The sequence below is a fragment of the Vespa crabro genome, chromosome 23, assembly GCF_910589235.1.
Source record: "Vespa crabro chromosome 23, iyVesCrab1.2, whole genome shotgun sequence".
NCBI classification, from domain to species: domain Eukaryota; kingdom Metazoa; phylum Arthropoda; class Insecta; order Hymenoptera; family Vespidae; genus Vespa; species Vespa crabro.
This window is the reverse complement of record NC_060977.1, coordinates 2,450,001-2,474,989: the sequence shown is the minus strand read 5'-3', so window position 1 is coordinate 2,474,989 and position 24,989 is coordinate 2,450,001. Positions and strand designations below refer to the sequence as shown.

Sequence of the window (24,989 nt, the reverse complement as noted above, 5' to 3'; positions counted from 1 at the left end):
AAGACTGGGTAAAGCGATTCTGAAGAATTCAAAAGTCTTCGGTCTTCTTTTTATTTTATTTTGTATTTATCTAATTTTTTTATTCTTTTTTTTTCTTCTTCTTCTATTTTGGAATTTTTTTTCTTCTCTTTTTCTTTTTTTTCTTTTTTTTTTTTTTTTTTTTTTTTTTTTCTTTTTATCGACCATCAAACAATTTTCCATTGAAGTCGGAGGATCTTCAAATACTCATCCTTTCTAACATCGAAATCTTATTAACTTTTATTAAATTGTTGTCACTCATGAAATGTTCCTTAATCAAATTATCACTAATATATATCCTTTAACCTCTCACGATATATTAGAAATATTTATCTTATATATGTCGATTTAATTACAAATTGGACGTAAAAAGGGGATTGATCCTTAAATAATTTATCCCTTTCAAGCTGTTACTGTCGAAGGTTAATGGTTGTTTGGATATCGCATGCGAAATCGATTGATGGACAAGATTAGCAGAAGATAAGAGATAGGTATTGTTGGTGGTAAACGGAAGTTAGTTGGTGTGAGAACGGAAGGAAATAGAGAGGAAGTTTCAACGATGACCGAAATAAACGGACGCGCCGATAAAATTACTATCATCTCTCTCTCTCTCTCTCTCTCTCTTTCTCTCTCTCTCTCTCTCTCTCTCTCTTTCAGACTCCTATAAAAGAGGAGCAATTTCGGGATCGTGTGTTTTTCTACGCTGAGACGGTGTAGATGCTTTCATTTATCACTCTCCTCTTCTCGAGACGCAGAAAGAGAGAGAGAGAGGGGGGGGGGGTGGTGGGAGGAAGAGGGTTGGGGAAAGAGAAAGATATGGTGGCAGCTGAAAGGTTGTGGAATTCTTTTTCGTCGTACGTGAGAACGTGTGAATGAATGTTCGCAAGTACTTGTTAGTAGTATATATGTGTTTATAAGAGAGGAAGTAAGAGGGAGAGAGAAAGAGAGAGAAAACGAGAGAAAGGAAGAGAGATAGATAGATCGACCGACAGATAGATAAAGAACTTTATTAGGTACTCCAGACTAACGTAATCGTTATGAGCTATGAAAAATATGATTGATTATCATGGAAAGATGAATCGAGTCAAGCGAAGAACACTATGAATGTGTTAACTTATCTGAATTAAGATATGTGATCCTTGTTATAAGTTGATATTATTTCGTTGTTATAATGAATGATAAAGTTTAATATTAAAATGAATTATAGAAAGAAAAAGAGAGAGAGAGAGAGAGAGAGAGAGAGAGAGAGAGAGAGAGAGAGAGAGAGAGTAATAAGAAAAAAATGAAAGAAATTCTGATTTATTCTGGGCGTTCTTCGAAGAATTTAATTCAAATCGAACATAACATATGTTCTCACGTTCATGAATCTTTTCTAGTTTTTCTTTGACTTCTTCGTAGCTAAAGAAAAAGCTACAAAATAATTTGTGGAAAATCATTGAAAATTGTTAGGTATATTTATATATATATGCATATATATGCATGCCATTACGCATACGTACTGCATGAGTACGAGATTACACGTTGATTCGCGAATAGGTCGATTTTGAAACGATAAGATAAATCGACGTTCCGTAAATTCAAGTGATAGGAAGGTAGCAGGGATAATAGGGAGAGATATAGAAATGATAAAATTAATATGAAAATATTAAATACACAATGACAGAAGATATTAATGGAGAATTTTGTTTTATCATTGAACACGTCGAAATGCGTAAATCATAAAAGTTTGGTATATTTTATTGAACGATTAATGCAATTAATAAAGAGACATGATTTTTAATGATAAGAAATAATTATCATTTACTAAATTCCTTCGTTTGTTCTATTTTGACATATTAAATATAAGGAAATTGAAAGAAAGTATATTTATTTATTTAGAAAGAAAAAAAAAAAAAAAAAAAAAAAGATTAATATTAATACGAAGGATTAATAAAAATTAATAACGTTCGATTTGATCGGAATAAGAAACTTTCTTAAAGACGGATTTTAATTACGTTCCCTTTCACGATCTTATTTAAGTAGGTTCGAATGAATTGAAAGGATGGAATTAGTTACAATAGAAGTCACACGTTCTTGTAGATAAATATTTATTTTTCGAGAAGGCAATATATATTGTATAGTTAACCCTCAAGATCCTTAGGGTCCGTTTATCAAAGCAACCTTTCAAGGATCCGCTTTTATCGATAACATCCAATACCAAACAAAGCATTTTCGTTGATTAGTTTCGTTCCTTAGTCCTCGTGAACAATATCTACGGACTAGTTTTCTCTTTCCTATCAAGTCAAAGTTCATTGTTATCTATCGAATAAAATAAATTATTTTAAAAAATAGAATGAATAAGTACTAATAGTTATTTCTTTTCAATTACTCGTTTACCTTTTTGAAATAACAAAACTCATATTCTCAATGGGATAAAGAATGAATCCCGTTCGGTTATACCTTTTATACCACCATTTTTATTACTAAAATACTCCATCCTATCCTTTATTATTGCATCGTCATCCTTACCGTTAAGACCATTATCGTATAGATGTTACTGATGTCCCGCCATATAAAAAACATGAAGAGTCGAAAGGAGTGATAAAAGGAAAAAGAGAGAGAGAGAGAGAGAGAGAGAGAAAAAGAAATAAATAGATTGTTGTACGCTCATAAAAGACAAAAGAAAGAAGAAAAAAAAAAGAGAGAAAAGAAAATACGAAACCGAGTCGATTATTTCGAAATTCAATGAATTCGAAAGTATTATTATCTTCGAAATAATACGCCATAATGATATATCATACGCGAATTCGTAGGATTGATATTGAAAAAAAAAGAAAAAAAAAATTATTAAAAAATTTTTTTCATATACATGAAATCGATTAATTCCCTTGATGATCACTCTTCGTGACTAAACGTTAATAATACCTATATGATTATTCTACTTGCAATGTAAATTAAAATTGTTTCGTATTGAAAGATAAGAAAATAAGAGAGATGAGAGAAGAAAAAAAATAAAGGAATATTAACTTATTGATCGATAGATCGATAGAATCGTTGCTTTTATCAAAGTAGTACATGAATAGTATCCCTATATAGTTAGTATTTCGAGATCCATCAGGAGTGTTCGTTAATCCTATAACGAAAGGTTTCACTTCGCCCCGATGTTCCGCGTCCACGAGAGAAATTCAATTTCTACTGTCCCCATACGGAGGATAGGAAGTTGCCCTGACCCGAATACGTGACCTAATACATCCGAACGGACTTACAATGTGCTCCACCTATTTTCCTTCTTTTCTTTTCTTTTCTTTTCTTTCTTTCTTTCTTTCTTTCTTTCTTTTCGATCGAGTTTTACCAAAGCGCGCACGCAACTTTTTTAGAAAATTTATTTCACGTTAAAACTTCTTTCCCATAGTAATCGATGATAGTTAATAAATCCTTCTTCGTTATATATCGTCTATGTTAGAGAGTATCGATACAAAGAAGAGAGAGAGAGAGAGAGAGAGAGAGAGAGAGAGAGAAAAAGAAAGAAACAGAAAGAGATAGGATTTTATCGAACAATATCCGAATGTTTAGACGAGATAGAGAAAAAGAAAGAGAAAGAGAGATAGAGAGATAGAGATAGAGATAGAGAGAGAGAGAAAGAGAGAGAGAGAGAGAGAGAGAGAGAGAGAGAGAGAGAGAGAGAGAGAGAAAGCGACCTTTTACGCTGAATTTCAGAATTACCGACCCTTTTTCATTCAACTGCGATAAAGTCTGAGAAATTTATTGAAACGACACCGCGACGCATCGGCCTGTCCAATGTGTACGCGTCGTGATCGATAGAAATACCAGTGATGCTATATTTTTCTCTTCGATACCTTGACTACGCTGGTATTGAGATCGTTACGGGTACCATATTTTTGCAGATTCATCGTGGGACGTCGATCGTTTTTCTCTGAAATCACGGATGCGATTTTCTAGTCGGACTGAAAAGAAAAAGAAAAAAAAAAAGAAAAAAGAAAAAAGAAAGAAAAAAGGAGAAAAGAAAAAAAAAAAGAAAGGAAGAGAAAAAGAATCTTTTCGATCTCACAAGATTCGATATTTTCCAATATTATTTCCGATTAGAAAGTAGGAAGGAAAAAAATGAAAATAATTTGGATAAATGAGGAACACTTTGAATTTTAATTTTATTAACTTTAATCGTATTAATTCTAATATTATTATATTTAACGATTGAAATAAGAAGAATGATATGAAACTAATGCATGTACGATCATTTAAATAACGTTAAATCATTATGTTTAAATATTTCCGTTCTTTTACTTCTTTAACTTCTTCCTTAATATTATTACGGTTGTTAATATCCATGACCGTGTTTATGACCATGACCACCATAAGTACCACCTTCGTGATTATTGCCATCAGTATTGTGAACATGAGCGAAAAATCCTCCATGAGGATCGGAATGATACTTAACGATTCTTGTATTACCACCTGGTTCTTTGATCGTATATTCCCCGATTACATCCTTGTCTATGTTAAATATAAAAAAAAATATATTTTAATGGAACTTGCCGTTAGAATAATATTAGATAATTGAACGTTTAGAAATGATTACCGTCTCTGTCCTCTTTCTGTCCATGATAATCCGCAGTATGATGATCCTCAATGCCATAAGAGAATTCATATTTCGGATGAGCAACATAATCTATGTGATGGCCGTGTTTACCATGAGAGATAATTTCATGATGAGGACCTTTTACGGGTCCGTGGAAATGTGCGAAACTATGTGCGTGTCCGGGAAAAGCATTGCTGATCTCAACAAAGCCAAGAATGCCAACAACTATAACGAACTATGAACGAAGATTGTTAAGTTATGTTTAAGCGTTAACGTTAAATTTGACGAAATTGTTGTTACACGAAAATTTGGAAAATTATTATTAAGTTTGAACTTGTCAAACTTAAATATTAATCATTGAGTTATATACCTTGTTTGATTAGAAGTTTCTACGAAGTTGTGATAAACCTCTCTAAAATTTGGATTATTTTTTTCTTTTTTTTTTTCCCCCTTTTCTTTTCTTTTCTTTTCTTTTTTTTATTATTCTATAAAGTCTTAAATAATAAATAAATGACAAATGTCATTTCAATTTAAATTTTTCTACGAACAATAAGGCAGTAACTTGAATTGGTAAATCTATTTAAATGTACAAATGGACTCGTTAAACGTCATCGAGGAATAATAATTCGTTAAGACGAAATTATTCGAATACGAACCTTGAAGGCCATGTTGATTACCGATGTCGAGTAGGTTCCTAAACGTTGAATGATACGTTTGCCGATAATTCCGAGACTTTATATACCGTGTCCTGTCACCCGAGAGTTTCGACATTACGTCGCTATTTAACTATGACGATAGGACGATGTATACACAATAATAGTATTGACCATTGGTGTTATAACATCGAGGTGGGAACGAAGAAGAAAAGAAAAAGAAAAAGAAAAAGAAAAGAAAAAGAAAAGAAAAGAAAAAGAAAAACGAGATCATGATGCAGTCTACTTTCCTATGCATCAACCCATTGCATTTCATTTATGGAAGAACATAATCGATTTTGTTTATATGACCGGGCCAAATGGAATTTCAATTTGTGCCTTTCGATCGATACTCTCTTCTTATAAGCTCGGACCCAAGACTTCTTATTATTCTATCGTAGCTCGTATAAAAACTACCGTGAATATTGAGCCAAATAATGAAACTTTAGAAAGAGGAGATCATGATCAAATCATCATTTAAAAACGTAATATAATGATCTTTACCTTAGAATATCGTCGTATCGTTTCTCTTTCGATGTCAGAGAGAGAGAGAGAGAGAGAGAGAGAGAGAGAGAGAGAGAGAGAGAGAGAGAAATAAAAAGAGTAAAAAACAGAAAGAAAAAAATATAACGAAGAAATTGTTGCATGAGATTCAGAAAGAACGATCGAAAAAATAAAAAAACAAAAGAAAAAAAGAAGAAGAAGAAGAAGAAGAAGAAAAAGACAATTAAATCCTATTGCGCGTGTGCGCGTATGTGTTTATGTATGAAATTCAAAAATTCCGAGATAAAAAATGCATCCTATTACGTGGCTGTTAACTTCGTTAACATTCCAGCGAGAAAATGTGTTAAGATGTTTTAAGTAGTATCCTCCCTTCATTTTTTATCATTTACATCCGAATATTTAACAACGTCAGTAACAAATAACAACAATAACAATAACTACAACGACAACAACAACGGCAATGACTATGGCTACGGCTATTGTTACGGCTATGATTCTATTTACTTAACAAAGTTGAACTTTTATTTTATTAATAAACCTTTCCATCCCTCGTGTCATATTCGTTTGATTAGTTTGGTGAATATCGCTTATTCTCCCCATAGGAACATTCTTTTTTAATAATTCAATGGTTTCTAACTTCTATTAAGATCGACTGAAAACTATGTGCATACAAGTAAAGTAAGCACTCGAAGAAAGTTCGGCATAATGTAACCACTTAATCTATGCAAGTTGGATCGATGTTACCGATAATTAATTTTAATCGAGAAAGTTTTCCACCCTGTAACTGAATTCTAGTCCGATATATATATATATATATGTGTGTGTGTGCGTGCATGTGTGTGTATATATATATATATATATATATATGTGTGTGTGTGTGTGTGTATGCTTCAAGGCGTAAAGTATCTTTTAAAAAAATTAAAAAACTTTGGATATTACGATCGGTCGTTTACAAGCGACACATTTCACCTTAATTTTCTCTGGAACGTAGAGAAACGTATAAATATATACAAGTTCGAACGATATAATCAATGAACGCGTAAATTTTCCGATTTACTAAGTGCACTCTACTAGAGTGCATTTATCTATACTGCCAAAATTCAATATATTCTATCCTTTCGAATTCTCTAATGCAGATAGAACTATAAGTCATGATCAACTTGGTAAACTTGAGAGATTAAATAGATTGAAATGGAAGCTCAAAATTTTCTTTAGGAAAATCTCAAATATACCCTTAAAGTTCTATTCGTATCCATTCGTTTGGTTTGCTTTACAGTCAACGACCTTATCGATCCGAAGAGTGCGTGGGTGTTACGTAACTCAGCTTCCATTCGCAAAATCGTAAAATCGTAAAATTGTATGCGGTTGACGGTACGAGCAAGATTCTTTTTATTAGAGAGAGAGAGAGAGAGAGAGAGAGAGAGAGAGAACGATAGAGTAGCTATAGAAGGATGCTGCAAATGCTAGGAATAAGAATAAGACGAAGTAGCAAGTCTCTCAAGCAGAGACAATTTCATCACGCTCGACGATGCGCGAGAAATGCAACGAACGCCGTGGCACATCGTGATTCTCGTTGCATCGACGTACGACGGGTTGCCGTTCCCGATCGTTACCCCTTTTTCTCACTTTTATTCTATTTTTCGAGAAGTAACCAACTCGATCTGTGATCCGACTAATACGATTCTGCTCCACTTCCATTTTTCTATTTCGTGATTGGTCGTTGGTTGATATTAATTCTTCTTCTTCCTCCACTTCGTCTTCCTTCGTTTTCTCCTTTTTTTGGTTTTTATTTTTCTTTGCTTTTTTCCTTCTCCGTTATTTTTTTCTCTCTTTCTCTTTTTCCTTTTTTTTTTTTTTTGTTTTCTTTTTTCTTTTTTAATTCCACTCGAGGATCATCCTGGACTAGGGCTTAACTCGATTCCTCTCTCGTTAGACGTTGGATTGCTTTTCCCGGAAGAAGGTACCATCAGAGTTTCGTTGGCTATTTTCATCGAGTTTGTTTTGAGAGATAGTCTTTACCGTAGGACCGAAGTTTGTCGTCCTTATTCAATGGTCCGTTAGTTTTCTAATCCCAATGGTGAGTTTATTTGAGAACGGAAGTTTACTTTCAAAGTTTCTATAGATCAACAATGGCCTTTATGGATTATTTCCATTCATCTAAGGGAACACTATTTTTACATTTGATCAATGATAGATCAGAAAAAGATAGCAAATTTTTAAAATAGACTTTTTAAACGTAACTTTTCCAATTGTTTTCCCAAAAACAATCTGTCGTTTTTAAAATGAGTAATGAACGTGACATGATCCCTTTGCCGACTCTAAAGGATTTTCAAGGAATCATGGAAAAGGTAATCGGTGGAAATGCCTTACCGTTTTATGACAGAGGAAAGACAATCGGACAATTTGTCGCATTTTGTCAGCAAAATATCGGTCGAAAGAAGAGCTTACTTCATTGGAATTCGGTCTGGTATTCGTTGCACATCGTTCCGGTTGCAACGTGAGTAGCCAACAGATCGCAACGTTTCCTACCGAGAAAGGAAAGACGAATGATCTTCGGATTCGTCTACGGAGGAAGATAAATCGTACAAAGAAATCTCTAAATTTAAAAATAGAGAGAGAGAGAGAGAGAGAGAGAGAAGGAGAGAGATCGTTTTTAACCCATTAATAAATTAAACATCCATGAGATATCATTAAATCAACAAAGACAATTTATTCTGACATTTTAATTTACATGAAAATAATCGATAATTCTTAAGCCATCATTGATTTATCGATGTTTGTGTCCGCCATAAGTACCACCGGAATGATCATTTCCACCATGATTGTGAACTTCAGCAAAGAATCCACCATGAGGATCAGAATGATACTTGACAACCCTAACATTACCGCCTGGTTCATGTAGTTGATACTCTCCTTCCACTTTTTTTCCTGTTATTGAAATCATATTTTCGTTAAAAAAAAAAAAAAGAAAAGAAAAGAAAAAAAAAAAGACAAGACAGAAAAAAACGATAAAACTTTCGACATTCATGATATTAACGAGACACGATGAATATGCTTAATCGTACGTACCGTCCCTATGCTCGCTCTGATCATGATGATCCTTCGTATGATGATCCACAACTCCATAAGAGAATTTGTATTTTGGATGAGCTCTGTAATCATGGTAATGATCACCATGCTTGTCCTTCCACGTTATCTCCTCGTGATGGCCCTCTACCGGTCCGATAAAATGTTGATAAGAATGGGCATGTCCATGGGAACCGCCATGATCACCTTCCTTATCCCCATCGTCTGTTTGTCATTTCATATAAATATTACATATAATTGATTGAAAATCATATTACAATTTTTCTTTGTTTCTCTCTCTCTCTCTCTCTCTCTTTTTTTTTTTTTATTCTTGATCGTACCATCATGATGAATCTTCGGAACAGCCGTGACTACCGCAAATAAAAGGAACAAGCACAGCAGTGACATCTGCAAATACAAGAAAAACAAAAAAAAAAAGGAAGGAAAAAATAACAATGAACGATATTAAGAAAAAGAAATATCGTATTGAACATATATATATATATATATATATATATATATATATATACATATAAGAAAAATAGAAAAAGAAAAAAAAAACAAAGAAAGAAAAAAAGGAAAAGTAAAAAGAAGACAAAAAGAAAAAAAGGGATAGAGAAAAGAAAAAAATCACAGCTAACGGGGAAGAAAATTTTCCAATGGGTCTCTTTCTCCGTCTTCTAGAAATTAATTTTCATCAGGGACAAGTCCGAACTATTAGATATCGCGATATAATATGTAACAGAAAATTGCTAAGGATCTGGCGACAGCGGCTATGGGGAATACGATGGGGGACGCGTCGACGACACAGTAGTAGTAGTAGTAGTAGTAGTAGTAGTAGTAGTAGTAGTAGTAGTCGCCATTATTCTTTCGCACGAATACACGGCCACCGCGGAACGAAGTTGCGGAGACGCTTTTACAACGCACATAAAGACCTCTAAAACACGCTGAGCTCGTACTTTACGGTCACGACTCCGCGTAATACTTTGTTCAACGTTGGTACTCACGATTTGTTCTATGGAAAAGGGAGAATTGGAAGGGCGGGGGAGTGGATAAGAAAAGATGGTAGAAAGAAAGAGAGAAAAAGAAAAAGATTGGAAGAAGGGAAGTAAGAGTAAGTAAGTAAGTAAAGAAGGAAGGGTGAAAAGGAAATTTCGAAAGAGAATTGGGATAGAAGGACGAAAGGGAATAAGGACGATCCAGTACCGTCGTCTTTTCATCGACGAAAAGAATTTCGTCGGAGAGTAACTCTTGAAATCGAGATCGGTTCGTAGACATTAAGCTCGACCTCATCTCCTTGATTTCCTTCTTCTCCATTTTCGCATACAGAATTTTTACCCTTCTTCGGATTATATTCTACCGCAAACTTGTCCTTACCTAATCTAGGACGAATCGCTTGTAGAATATTAATACGAATTCTTCCTAGTTTTTTTTTCTCTCTCTCTCTCTCTCTCTCTCTCTCTCTCTCTCTCTCTTTTATTTTATCGAGACAGTAGATATAAGAGAACTTCTTTATGGGATTCAATTTTTTTTTTTTCTTTTCCCTTTTCCGTCGCTATCGCACGGTTGTCTTTGATTGACGTCAGTCGACGATGTAAAATGACTTTTTATTTATTTTATTTCAATAGAATATCCCAAATTTTTATATAAAATTTTACTTTTTGCGAAATGATGCCTTTTCGCCTTTTTTTTTTCTTTTTTTTTTTTTTTCTTGAAATAAATTTCGAACAATCCCTTTCATCGTGCACGATGTATTTTGTGTTTTTATTTAAAACTATCTCACGTTTTGATTTTAAAAACGTACCTTCAGATTGGCAAAGTCCATGAGTAAACTTCACCAAGGAAAATCGACGATGAACTGTTTCTCCAGAAGGAGAAGCGTGTTCGTTTTATAGCGACCCGAACTGACTGTTCCACTATAAACCACTAATTCGTTTGTTATACCCTGTGATCGGTTTCGGTAGTGCACACACAAGTAAGAAGAGGCGGGCCTGGTCTCTCTCGTACTAGTCGTTCGAATGATACTAATTCCACTAAAAGCACCGTTACGATCTCAATTTTCGTCACCGCCAGACACGAGCTGGTATATAACGCGGCTTCATTTATAAAGAAAATTCCGAACCTTTTTACTCTTCTTTCTTTTTTCTCCTCTTTTTTTTCTTTTTTTTTCTTTTTTTTTTTGTTCTTTTTCTTTTTTTTTTTTTTACGATACGCTCCATAGGACACCTAAAAGAGAAGAGTAAACGTACAGTTTATTACACCTGTTTTAATCAGTGAATCGATCGATCGTTTTATATCTCGTAAGAAAAATAATGAAACAAGAAACGAGAACGAATTTACATGTAATATTAATCTAGGTCGTAATGTCGTCTCTCGATCTAAATGATAGAATAAAATCGATCGTCCCTTACTTATTTTTCATAATATTATTTATATTTTCACGTTCATCGTGAAACAACGGAGACGGGGAATTTCATTTTTCTAGAATTCGTGCCAACTGTTCGTTCTCGAAAACAGGAAACAAATCAATGTGTTTACATCCTGTCTCGACTCGTCGACTCATCATTCTCTCTCTCTCTCTCTCTCTCTCTCTCTATCTATCTATCTCTATCCATCTATCTATCTATCTTTTTCTTTTCCTATCGATAAAAGATCATAACGTTAAAAATATCCAACGAGTTATAGGTGATGAACTTGTCGATACTTTTTCATTTGAAAAATCTGTCAGAGAATCCAATATAGCTATCTGATTATAACTCTGTAGTTTATCGTATGACTTTTATGACACTCGTTTCCAACTTCAAAAATTATTCAAATCTAAAGGGACTATATATATATATATATATGTGTGTGTGTGTATGTGTGTGTATGTATATATAGTACTCTTTATATTTGTTATACTCTATCGGGCGAAATTCGATGATAAATGTTAACGCCATAATATTAACGATGCGGAAACTGACCTTTGTCATGAATAAAGCTTTGCCCTTTTTTATTTTTTTTATTAATTTATTTATTAGTTTTTCTTTGTTTTTTTTTTTTGGGGCTCTTTTTTTTATTTCTTCGCAATCGTTTTAATCGTAATAATTATTGAAACGTATCATCTCGTCTGTTTCGACATGCATATATTTCATTCGACCACGTGCGCGACTTTATATCGTCATGATTTATTTCACTTTTTTTACATTATTTTTTCTTTCTTTCTTTCTTTTTTTTTTTCTTTTTCCTACCTTTCCTTCATTCTTTTTCATTATAATCGATACATTCATTTGATTATTTCGAAAGGTAAATAAGTCAGGTTATATAAATTATATGTATATAATTATATAGAGAAAAAAAAAAAGACGATGTTACTAATGGGAAAGAGAAAAGATGTTATATAGATTTTCATTTTCGTTCTCTTTTTATTATTATTACATTTACTAAAGAAGAGAATAAAATAAAACAAAAGTCAAGAGTTCTCACGTTACGAGAGCATTATGAACGTTCTTGTCACTCTTATTTCGTTAAAAGTGACATAATCGTGTCGTGTTGCGCACTATCGTCCGATTTTTATCCAGATTTTCTTATTTCAACGATAGCGAAAGTTTTAAACGAAACTCTTTTTTTTTTTTTTTTATTTCCTTTTACTATTTGTCAAGTGTATTTACTTATATTTTTCTATAATCATCGACGGTCCGTAAAACTATTTCCCGATAATTACGACATGAGACTTCGATAAATAGACGAGTAAAATAAACAAAGGAACACTTTAACGAACTATCTGTGTATGTGTGTATATAAACGCGCGCGCGTGTGTGTGTGTGTGTTACTTTTAAATATTGCAGACACGTGTCTAGTGTAGATTTCACCGTATAGTAACGTCTGCGTGAAGAATATGTGGTAAAGAAAAATTGTAGAAACGTGACAGGAGAGTAAAGAAGTTATAAAAATAACAGAGAGAAAGAAAGAAAGAGAGAAAGAGAAAGAGAGAAAGAGAGAGGAGAGAGAGAGAGAGAGAGAGAGAGAGAAAAGAACTATTTCCTATGCTAGACATTTTTATTCTAAATTGTTTACAAAACTGTACAAATCGTTATTTAACTAGTTAGTACTACAAAATTTACAGTCTATCACTTTCACCTCTCCATGAGAGAAAGAAATAAGATAGATAGATCTTATATAAATAAAAACTTTTCCTTCTTATTATAATTAATATTTATCGGCAGAATAATTTGGTCTTCAAGCTCATATCGTACGAACTTAATGGACAGGGTGTCGTTAAGGCAGGTATTAAAGAGTTTTGAACCGAGTAATTCGATAAAGGTGCGATCCACGTTCCCTCGGAGGACGTAACACCGGATTCGACGTCGACTCTGTTAAAGAGGAAGATAAATAACAAAATTAAAAATTAAAACAAAAGTAATGAGGAAGAAAAATAAGGAGAAAAATAAGTAAACATGATCTCGTTAATATCCTGACGTAAATGAAATAAAAATTAGAGCAAAAATCTTTCCGATATAGATTATTATTATTATTATTATTATCAACATCATCATCAGCATCATCATCATCATCATCATCATCATCATCATTATTATTATTATTATTATTATGATTATTATGATTTTCTTTTTGGAAAAATTCATATACTCGATATATGCATATATCTATATATGTAATACTTGAGAAAGACTCACGTCTTGAGAACAGGCGATGCATAAAGGACGAGGGGATTCACGGGTGGTGGTTTGAGAAGCACGACGTCAACACCCGAAGAATGTAATTCGCTCTTTAATGCCGTAGCAGCCCCTTCCACGGCTTTACGAGAAGCAGTGAATGCCACCAGCCCTGTTCCAGCTTTGCTAGCATAGCTCGTCTCAGAATCACCCAGGAGAACGATGCGACCTTGCAAGTAAATATTCATTATGTTAATATGTCATGCGCAACGAATAACCTATATCTACGTACATACATATATATATATATATATATATATATATATGTATGTATGTATGTATGTATAGATATATAGATCGTTGTTATTCTTCCTTCGTTTTAGTTGAACGAGTAAACAAGAATCATAAATAAGAATATCGTGCAAATGAGAAAAAAACAAAAGAATGAGAGAGATAGAGATAGAGAGAGGGAAAGAAAGAAAGAATAATCGTAATATTGAGAACATGAATGAAAAAAGATAACTTATACACATGAGTTGATATTAAAAGTTCATGCCTAGTAAGTAGGATAAAACTGTAATAACCTCTTTTAACGCGTAGAAGAGGGATAAATACTCTGGCCGTTCTAAGGGGTGCCACCAGATTGTGTCGCAGCATAGATTCCCACGCTGAACTGGTTTGCTTTTCTATAGAACCTGGTAACGCTAAACCGCCTGTGTGTATCACCGCCCAAAGACCTGGATCATAGAAGATTTAAAGCATTAATAAACTTAAAACTATTTCTTATTTGTAATAACTTTTTGATGACGGACGAAAGGTATCGATTATTTTAATTTTTCATCAAGGATTCTCTCTTGATTTTTCTATTTTTTTTTTTCTTGTTTCCTTTTTGTTTTTTTTTTTTCTTTTTTTTTTCTTCTTTTTTTTTCTTAGTCGATTAAAGTACCGAGAGAGAGAGAGAGAGAGAGAGAGAGGGGGAGAGAGAGAGAGAGAAAGAGAAACGAAATAGTACTCGGTGATTCAGTCGACAGACGCGCGTTTCGACTTCGTTAGTTCCTCATTTTCTTTACCTCTTTTTTTTTTTTATTTTTTTTTCCCTTCCCCTTTTATTATTTCTACTGCGAACTTCAGGTCGTTCGACTAACGAGGTACTCCTTCTAAGCACGGAATCGAAAAAGAGAGAGAGAGAGAGAGAGAGAAAGAAACGCTTTTTTATAAATAGTTTTATAATTAAGCAGATCAAACGAAATGTTCATTTATGAATTACAAATTAGTTAATAAGACGTGTTTTCTTTTCTCAACCTAAATAATAATACATATAATACACGTCCAATCTCTTCCACGAGCATCATTATAAATTTTATCTTAATTAGGCTTTTTTTTTTATAAATGATTCGTCACGGTATAATTTATCTTTTTGATTAAATAATTTCTAAAAGTAACTATGATTCATTTAAAAAGGATAAAGTAAATTATATATATATATATATATATATTTTTTTTCTTTTTATTTTTTTCAGATTCAATTGAACTTTAAGAAAGAACAAAAAAAAAGAAAAGAAAAGAAGAGAAAAGGATTGCAAAACAAATTATTCAATGATTAATTGTAAAAAAAAAAAAAATAATAATATTAAATCAAAACTCAAACGTTTACCATCTTCGCCAGCTGGTAATTTCGCTCTGACTGCGTCCAAAGAAGCATGTAGACTATCTTCCCTGGTTGGATCCAATTCCAATGGCACGATTTGTCCTCGAATATGAATTTGAATCTTATCGTTACTAGTCTCGCTATTGTCCATTTCTTTTTCACGTTCCTGTTCTACCGCCTTTAAAATTTTCATGGATGGTGAATTTTCTATTGGATTTGGTAGACCCGCGAATACCTGAAAATTTTCAAGAATATTTTTATTCGAACAAACGATTCCCCTTAATTTATCATTTATCATAAAATACAAACGGTAACGATAATATTTAAATAGTGAATTATGTAAACTTTTAAAAGAACGATATTAAAAGTTTTCATAAAAATAAATATTTCTCATTCCGATCTCATCTCTATCACCAAGATGCGAAAACTAAAGTTCGTACTAATTCGAAAGATCTAAATTCTAACGTTCTCACCAAGCTCGAGGACAATTACTTGTAACTTTGGCGACGTTGAACACGAGCGTTAATTATGCTAGAATCGTACGCTCGAGCTTTCTCACCTTGAATTTATCCTCCTTAGTCGTAGGGATAAATTATGAGCAATTCGTGGACTCTTGTTATCGTAAATCAAATTCAATATGGGGGAGTCGAAGTTACACGAAGTATTTCATTGTTAGAAATGGTGTAAGTGTTATATATATATATATATATATATACATATATATAAAAGAGTGAAGTTTATTTACTACGTGAAAGGGTAGAAATAAATCGGTATCATTATTTTGTTTTTCGCGATATGCTGAAGTTAATTTCGAAGGAGGAGTGAGATGGTAACTAATTAAAATATTCACTTACACAAGGATAACGAGAAAATACATTGATTTAGGCAGAATTTGAGATAATTTAATATTAATAAACGTAAAACGATTAATTTCGACGGATTAAAAATCTAATTACGATGATATGAATATCTTTTTATATTCGATAAATCCAATTGATTTATTTAAAAATTTCCAAGTGATATTTATTTTTCTTTTCTTCTTGTTTGTTTGTTTGTTGTTATTTTTTTTTTTTTCCTTTCTAAATCCTTCATTTCTTATTCGAATAAAATTATATCGATACATTTGCAAAAAGAGAGAAATAGGAACCTACGATAATAGAAAATGTTAGAAGAAATCGATAAAACAACATGTATATTCTCAAGGATATATAATACATATACATCTGCCATACAGATTCTAAGTGATAGTTAAAGTTAGGCTATTTTGCATGTATTTTACTTGGAAACTAACATTACTATTCGTGAATGGTCTTTTCTCATTTAGACTCGTTCAACTTCGATCAACTCGCTCGGAGTTCAATTATCCAAGACAATTCTCTAATTATTCAATATATTCCATTGGATGCGTATATAATATCTAATAGTTCTCTTCTTTGCTAAGTGATTGAAATTATCTAACATAAGTACGAATAAAAGTTTTCATGAATTTCATATGAAATATTCGTTCAATATATAGATATAATCAAATCCAATTTTAAAGAAGAGATTTTATGGTTCAACGAAGTATCACGATCTCCACGGTGTGACGTAAGGATAATTTACATTGAACGCACGAGTACACGAGTATTATTACCTTGTAACCGGCTTCAGAGAGTGCAAGGGCAATCTGTAGACCCACGCACGTATCGCAGTTGGTTACGAGTACGTGACGTTTGTTTCGCAACTCGTATTCGTCTCCGGCATTTCTCGATTGTCGCATCAGATAAGCGAGTAGCGCAGCAGCTATAGAGCAAAGGGCTAAAATTTGAAGTGCCAATATGGCGCCGGTTTCGACGTCCATCGCGATCGTATAATCTGTAAAAAGGAAAGAAAAAAGAAAAAGAAAAGAGACGAACGAACAAATGAAAAAAAAAACAAAACAAAACAAAAAAACAAAAAAAAAAAAAAGAAAAAACAAAAAAATAAGAAGAAGAAGAAAAAAGAAATAGAGAAAACAATCGTCTCTTTGGAGAAATCTTTTTTTTATAGAAAGTATAGAAGGAACGAAGGGAAAATCCTTCTTGGAGAAATCGAGTTGAGCCGAGACTTTTGAGCCAAAACGTTGAGTCGATAAGTCGATCCTTGAGTTTTCACGTTGCTGCCACTGCAGTTGTTGTTGATGTTGCCGTTGCCGCCGTTCGTGCGCTTCGACGACTCGAGAAAATGTACCAAAGAATTCGTTTTCTCGTGAAAAGTGAACGGTAGAGCCAGCGAGTCCTTTCTAAAAGCGTATCTTTCTGAGCATAACGAGACTGAGCCGATCGACGACGACGACGACGACGACAGTCCAGCAACATTCTCTCGATTCTTTTCTCGATCATTCTTACGTCGCACGGATCGTTCCTTCTTGAGAATATTCTCTTTTGATATGGATACATTGGAAAAATTGTCAGAAATATAAAGAGATAGGGGAAGATAGAGAGAAAGACAGAAAGAATGAGAGAGAGAGAGAGAGAGAGAAAGAGAGAAGACGCGTAAAAATACGGAAGAAAATCACACGGTCGAACGATTTAATAGATTTTCGGATCGTGTTGCCGTTAATGTGCTGAATTGATTAGCCGAAGGACGTTCTCACGGTAAAGGTATAAAAAGGTCTTCGTCCTTTCGTCTTTCACCGGAGGATATATATTCACCATTGAAAATTCGACAGTGGAATTTTGATTCCACGATCGAAAAGTGAGAAAGAGAGCAAGTTGAAATCTCGTCGAGTGATCGACGACCATTTTCTCGATGTATATTCGATCGAGTGCATCTACTTTCAAATCACCCGTCCGTTTCTCGTGTCGATAATTTCATTCTCTTCTTTTGTTGATTTTCGAGGACGAGCGACAAAAAAAGAAAAAGAAAAAAAAGAAAGGAAAAGGAAAAGAAAGAAAGAGAAGGAAGGAGGTACAAAGAAATGATTGAAGAAAGAAAAGAAGGGAAAAAGGAAAATAGAAATAAATAAATAAAAAAGAATCGAACAGGTCGATTTTTCCCTGGACATCCTTGAGCCTTTTCTTTATTTTTTTTTTTTCTTCTATTTTTTTTCTTTTCTTTTCTCTTTTTTTGTCCTTCTTTTTTTACCGCGATAACATCGTGAATCGTTTTACCCGGCGAAACGTACCAAATGCATCGGGCGTTGACATGCCTCGAGATTATCGAATTTGCGGAATATCTTCGGTTTCCGGTACATCGATCACGAGGGATAGGCGACGTGGAAAAGCGAGAAACAATTTTGTTCGATGTCTTCGAAAGGATTGCTCGTTCCGATTAAAAAGAGAATATCTTCTGAAATGTTTTACCAGATAGTTTCGTTCGATCAACCATAAAACGAGATACCTTTTTTAATTTTACAAAAATTTTTACTTATTACTATTAATATCATTTAATAGTTATTCTATATTATTATTATTATTATTATTATTATTATTATTATTATTATTATTATTATTATTATTATTACTCGATTAAAATAATAATATCTATTTATCTTTAATCGTATAATATTGTATATGTCATTTAAAGAGACAAGACGATCGTTCCCATTTTCTTTTTTTCTATCTTTTTTTTTTCTATTCTTTTCTTTTTTCTCTTTTTATTTGTTTTCTTTTTTCTTTCTTTTTCTTTTTTTTTTCTTAGTCGTACGACAAAATATCGATTCAAACTCCACGATAATTATTATACTCCGTGTAACGATAATACCATCAATGATGTCGCTTCTTTCAAGATCAATGATTAATAACGCGTCGAGGTAATAGTCCGAGGTATTAGCAAACGGTGTTAATCGACGGTGAGAAATTTAATAGATTATTATCCAACCGTGTACCAATCTCTCTTTCCTACCCCCTCTCCCGACCCCCTATACGCACTGACACATGCAAAAAATGCGATAGTTATTAATATCGATAAGAAGTTGTAATCGATAGATCGAAAGTCTCGGAAATGATCGACGATACGTCGTAAATGAGAACGGGTTGGATGGGGGGAGGGTGGACGAGTCAGGTAAGGTTCTTAGTGAAAGTAGAAAAAAAAAAAAAAGAAAAAAAGAAAGAGAGAAAAAAAGAGAGAGAAAGAGAAAGAGAAAAATAAAAGTATGGACGACCAGTGAAATTATATTTCTATTGGCGAATCAAATTCACAGTTCGATAGTGTCGTGTCCATTTAGAAGACAAAAAATAAATAGAGAGAGAGAGAGAGAGAGAGAGAAAGGCAAAAAAATGAAAATAAAAAGAGAAAGAAAAAAGAAAAAGAATTCAAAGAGAGATCATCGTGTAACAAAGGAAATTGGATGTTTAGTTTCATGGATGTTAGCTTTTAACAGGATAATGCGTTTACTACAAATTACTTTTTTGCCTTTTACAGAAAGAAAACTGATACGTATGTATAAAGCGTTACCAAGTATTTAATACGTTTCACTGGATACACTCGTAAACGAGATAGATATCGTCGTGTTACTCGAACTACAAACGAAACCGCGTATGCACCTGCCATCAAACCTCTCTGCGTGGAGTGTTGGACGCATATACGGGCTATGCGCTTCGACGGCCACAGCTAACTTTCTCTGGAATGTTGTTGCATCCAAAAGAAACGAATGCGATGCATGCTCGATCGTCTTCCCGACATCTTCTCCTTTTCTTTTTTTTCTGCATTTATTTATTTTTTCTTTCTTTCTCTCTTTATTTTTTCACCTCTAACAAATTTCCCTCTCGTTTTTACGCATCGTCGATTAACTTTCACTTCCAAAATTTTTTTATAATCACTTTATATGAATACAATCAACGCGATTAATAATTATTTCATAGATAATTTCGTTCATTTTATATTGATAAATTAAAAACGTTGATTTTATTTGTAGAAAGAAAATCTTTTATAAAAATCAACTTGAATTTTGTTTATATTTAATTTAATTTTATGTTTATATTATTATTATTATTATTATTATTATTATTATTATTATTATTATTATTATTATTATTATTATTATTATTGTTTTCTTTCACGCCTAATATTAGTCGAGCTAGAACGTAAAATATTAGAAGAGATTTCTAATGTGATAATAATTATCTTCCTATCTTTAAAATCTCGACTTTATAATCAAGCTCTATGACGAATTACATAATCAACGTAATAAATATTATGTTGTAATTATTAGATATATCGAAAAAGTTCTATTCATTGTATTTAAATACGATTTAATTTTATATAATTCATAGATGAAAATTTCTGATATATAATTCGTATTATAACGAAGTTATATTGGAGTAAATTTTTTATAGTAATAATAATAATAATAATAATAATATCGTTATTATTAAAATCGTCGGAATTCATTGAAATTATTATTAGAAGAGAAAACAGGAAATAGAAGTATGATAGGACATTTAACATGAAAATGATGTTTCAAGGTAAATGAAAGATAATAAGAAACAATTACGTAATCAAGTGTCTATGTCATCTCTCTAATCTCTGGTAAAGAGGCCACGTGACTAGACAGAAGTAGTAGTATCGTAGTATAGATCAATCATCGAACAATATTATGCGTGTTGTAGGCGTACGGACGAAGTGACTTCCTTTCCTATTCAACGAAGTGCACTTCCAGTTCTCCATGCATACGGAATCGCAAAAGTTTATTCACCCGTGCCAATTTCGAAAGGTATGGGTATATTACGGCAATGAGTTTTAGTAGGCGTTTTGATTCGTTCGAAGTATTCCAGTGAGACGACCTTAGACAACTGTTCGCTTCTCGTTTCTCAAGTTAGATTTCTTCGAGTCGAGTTTGAAAGGCAACATTAACGGTTACTCGTTTCCAACAACTTGAACTGTTCTTTAAATATTGTAGAACTAACAGCTGTTATGCGAATTAATAATTTTTACAACTCATGTATATTTTTCAGAGAAAATGGAATAACGAAAAGCTATTATATAAATATTTCAATCAACATAATCCGTTCCTATTTCTAAATTCGCAAAATTATTTAAATTTATTATTACGTTTAACTTTGATATTCGTGCATTCGTGCTTTTGTTGAAAACTTGAAAGCATTTTGAATGATTGAGTTTCTCCAGAGGCATGAACATTTTGAAATTCGAAAACGACAGGCATACATCTTCTCAAACATCGTTTACGTTAAATTCATTTACCTCTTGAATGTTATATTAAATATTTCAACGTCAATTTAATCGAATGAATTATTAGCAAATAAGCTAAGTTATTTGGATCGTTAAATGTCGAAACGAAAATTTATTTCTAATGATATAATGAAAGATAATAAATATTCTGCCGTAAAGATTTTCTTAGAAAAATCATTTCTTGTCATTTTCTTTCTTGCCTTGTTTTTTTCTTTTTTCTTTTTTCTTTTTCACAACCTCGCCCCTCAATGTTATTTGCTCTTAGGTGACACGAGAAATAGTTTTTACATAATGCGTCGTCCTTCAATCAGAAGAAACAACGTGATCATTTTGATGCAAAGTAATTCACGATGGTTTGCAATTTTCAATTTCTGATTTCTCTGTCTTCTGTTATATCCAGAGACTTTGATATATATATATATATATATATATGTATATATATAATTTGTGTGTATGTATGTGTAAGGAAGATAGAGAATGTGTGTATATGTGTATATATGAAAAAGGAAGAAAGGGAGGAGACTTTACTAAGGGGCAGAATATTTTGAAAATATTCCAAGCACAAGTGGATAAGCGTTCCTTTTACGAATACGTATATTTTATCATTCGTTTTGGTAGATGCTTAGGAAGCACAGAGCAAATGTTATTAAAGAGCATTACCGTCGCAAATATTGAGCGTTGCAGGAGCATCAGCGAGGAAACGAGCGAGTGTAAGCATTTAAATTACATTATGCTGAATTACCTTGGCCGTCCGTACGTATTCTGCCATGAAATTAACGGACTTCTTTTTCAATTCCGTGCTAAGTAAAACCGCGGAAATGCATTCCGAGCTTTAACGGAGTCCGTTGATCAACCACGCGTTTCTTTTTGGCGTCGATTGTAAAAACTGGCCTTTCTAATTCCAAGATACCCTGTGATGGTATCTGCCTAACTACTTTCGACTTTCCCAAACATAGTATTTCCATTAGATGATAAGATTAATCCCTCTTAGTTCTCTCTCTTTCTCTCTCTCTCTCTCTCGTATTTTTCTCTACTCGTCTCTCGACGATTCAAAAATATGAGAATTTTGGGAAATCTATTGTTCTTAAAGATTAATTAGTTAGGATAACACAACGGGAAGTTTCAAATTTCAATTTGAAACACGGAGATAGGCCTCGTAGTTTAAGAAATTAATGCAAATCGCTTGGAATGATAATAAAGTTAATAAAACTACACGGAATTATCATCAGATAAATTTTAATTTCTTAAGAGAAAATAAAAATTTGATTTTATGTATAATATTAATATTAATATTAATATTAAGATAAAAATGCTAAGGTAAAATTATTTTTAATGGTACAAAGTAGATAGATTTATCGTAAAAGGAAACAGAAAGAAGGAAAACAGAAAAGGCATAAAGAAAATAAAAACGACGAATTAACGTCAAGTAAATTTCGTATTGCATTAAAGAAATAATTCTACGGAAAGAAGAAAAAAAAAAAAAAAAAAAAAGAAACAACAAAAAAGAAGAAAAAAATAATTAAATTGCAGAATAAAATACTGAGATAAGTAATAAAATAAATGTCAGAATATCTTGTTGAAAAAAGAAAGAAAAAAAAGAAAAGAAAAGAAAAATCACGTATGCGAAGGAAAGAAGTGTGAAAAATATGAGATAACATAATTGATGTATGACGAAAGTATTTATCTAAGATATGTGAAAGAAAAATCGGTTTCGTGGAACGCATCGAACACTTTTTACCTGAACTGATCGATTCGAAGGTCAGACATTCAGACATTGAAGAGGCACGACGTAATCGTTCGAAAGAATCGGGAACGCGTAAAAGAGAGTCGCTGGGTTCCGCACAGAACTGGACGGTACCGTTGGCCGTTTCTGACCGCGAGTGACCGAATGTAAAAGGTAAACAGTGCCGATACAAGGTGTGTCGGTGAGAATTATTTACATTTTATAGTTTGACCATTCCAACGTGATGGAATTGGAATTCAATGAAATAGCTTTCACGAGACTTAAAGAAGTACTTTTCTTTTTCTTTCTTTCTTTTTTTCTTGTCTTTCTTTACTGTTTTCTTTTTTTTTTTTTTTTATTTATTTATTTTTTTCTTGCTTCATTCGCATCAATTATTTGTACATTACTATAAATACATAACTATCTATTATATATGTATATGTATATATATGTATATATATATATATATATATATATATATATATGCACTACATACGTGTCACTTTCACGTTTCTTCTCACGCGTGTTTCTCGTTCTCTTAACGAGATAGATAGATAGGAAACTATTCTCAAGAAAGAGACGCTCAAAGTCGCGAAAATTCTTTCAACATGAAAATCGCTCGGGGGAGTTCGACCTACTTGCTCATCGAGACGCGATCTTTATCATTTGAAATCCTTCGTGAAGCGAAGAAAGTTCTATCCGATCGAAAACGACTCTGATCGGAGAAAAGTAGTAGTAATAGTAGTGGGTAGTAATAGTAGTAGTAGTCAAGATAAATGAGTTTTAAAAAATCAAGATAGAAAGATAGTAAAAAAAAAAAAAAAAAAAAGGATAGAAAAAGAGATATGTTAGTACAGCAAAAGTGGTCTCCCTTCGGTTGAAACACGATTTTATCGAAATTATGCAACCACGTTTAATCACCATTTGATCTATCTTCTGTCGAGGTACATTTGGTATTTAAACATTCAAAGAACTGAACCAAGTCGAAGTGGTGACGATATTAGCTAACTTGAAATCGCTTAGAAAGTTTCAAAGAATTCAACCACGTTTCTTTCTAATCTAGAATGCTCGGAGAGACGAAGCGAATGGTTATAACAAAAACGCTTTTCTCCATTAATCTTGAAAACCTAAGAGAAAGAAAGAAAGAGAAAGAGAGAGAGAAAGAGAGAGAGAGAGAAAGAGAGAAAAAAGGAGAGAGAAAGAGAGGGGGAATCGTTACCAATGGAACTTTAACATGGCTGTAGGGTATTTAAAAACGCATGAATGAACAAAATCAACGTTATTTACAGGTCTCTCCTCTATTCGTAATCAAAATGGTAGAAGAATTTTGAGTGCTTGAGAGTTCGTAGAAGGTATGCCGACTTGCGTTCATTTGCATGAACGATTCCTTTGTCTCGATTTCTTGCCAAGAAAGCTTCGCCCATTTCCGCTTTGAAACCTTCGATTATACCTACTGACGAAGCGCGACCAAGTATTTACTACGGGAGTACATTCTAGCGAGGATCTTTTAGATCGATTAATCCTCTCTGTCAAACTTTTTCTCGTATTTAAACCTTACCGTGAAGAAGCAATGGTATTTACGTTGAAGTGTCGACAAAAATCGTTAAACTTCTTTAAACTTTTCTATATCTATTTTATTTCTGTGGTAAATTCTCTTTCTCTTTTTTCTTTCTTTTCACTTTTTTTTTTTTTTTTTTTTTTTTCTTTCTTTCTTTTTCTTACTTCACTTCGTTCATGAGAGAATTTATGGGAGAGAGAGAGAGAGAAAGAGAAAGAGAGAGTAATAAACGCAGTTCGTATTATTAGAAATTTGAAACGCGACAGGGTGATTTTCTCCTACGTTAATTCGTGCTCCAATTAACAAGACAATAACTTTGAATTATTACTATTGAATAATCATGGATGTATCTTAAAATCGTTAGAAAATAAAATTCATTATCGCTTAGTAGTGACCCAG

At 32.8% G+C, this 24,989-nt stretch overlaps 3 protein-coding genes across 4 annotated transcripts in view; all 3 read right to left on the bottom strand.

Annotated features, from left to right (window-relative positions):
- Positions 1 to 4,333: 4,333 nt before the first annotated feature.
- LOC124431943 (cuticle protein 19-like) lies at positions 4,334 to 5,275 on the bottom strand. The gene is made up of 3 exons (XM_046980370.1): positions 5,251 to 5,275; positions 4,595 to 4,829; positions 4,334 to 4,509 (listed from the first exon to the last, which is right to left on the bottom strand). Exons 1-3 carry the CDS (start codon positions 5,260 to 5,262, stop codon positions 4,334 to 4,336), a joined length of 423 nt encoding a protein of 140 aa, XP_046836326.1. The 5' UTR covers positions 5,263 to 5,275.
- A 3,282-nt stretch (positions 5,276 to 8,557) lies between these two features.
- Positions 8,558 to 10,982, bottom strand: LOC124432014 (adult-specific cuticular protein ACP-22-like). The gene is made up of 4 exons (XM_046980496.1): positions 10,661 to 10,982; positions 9,198 to 9,264; positions 8,860 to 9,081; positions 8,558 to 8,718 (listed from the first exon to the last, which is right to left on the bottom strand). The coding sequence occupies exons 1-4, from the start codon at positions 10,679 to 10,681 to the stop codon at positions 8,558 to 8,560; spliced, it is 471 nt and encodes a 156-aa protein (XP_046836452.1). The 5' UTR covers positions 10,682 to 10,982.
- Positions 10,983 to 12,875: 1,893 nt separating this feature from the next.
- The window catches only part of LOC124432015 (D-beta-hydroxybutyrate dehydrogenase, mitochondrial), a 13,460-nt gene continuing 1,346 nt past the window's right edge, over positions 12,876 to 24,989 (bottom strand). For both annotated transcript variants that reach the window (XM_046980498.1, XM_046980497.1), the window contains exons 2-6: positions 16,793 to 17,013; positions 15,166 to 15,394; positions 14,096 to 14,248; positions 13,533 to 13,740; positions 12,876 to 13,208 (exon numbers count right to left, since the gene is read on the bottom strand). In XM_046980498.1, the coding sequence (XP_046836454.1) occupies positions 13,052 to 13,208; positions 13,533 to 13,740; positions 14,096 to 14,248; positions 15,166 to 15,394; positions 16,793 to 16,999 (954 nt within the window). In that variant the 5' untranslated portion in view covers positions 17,000 to 17,013 and the 3' untranslated portion in view covers positions 12,876 to 13,051. The remainder of the gene's footprint in view (positions 13,209 to 13,532; positions 13,741 to 14,095; positions 14,249 to 15,165; positions 15,395 to 16,792; positions 17,014 to 24,989) is intronic.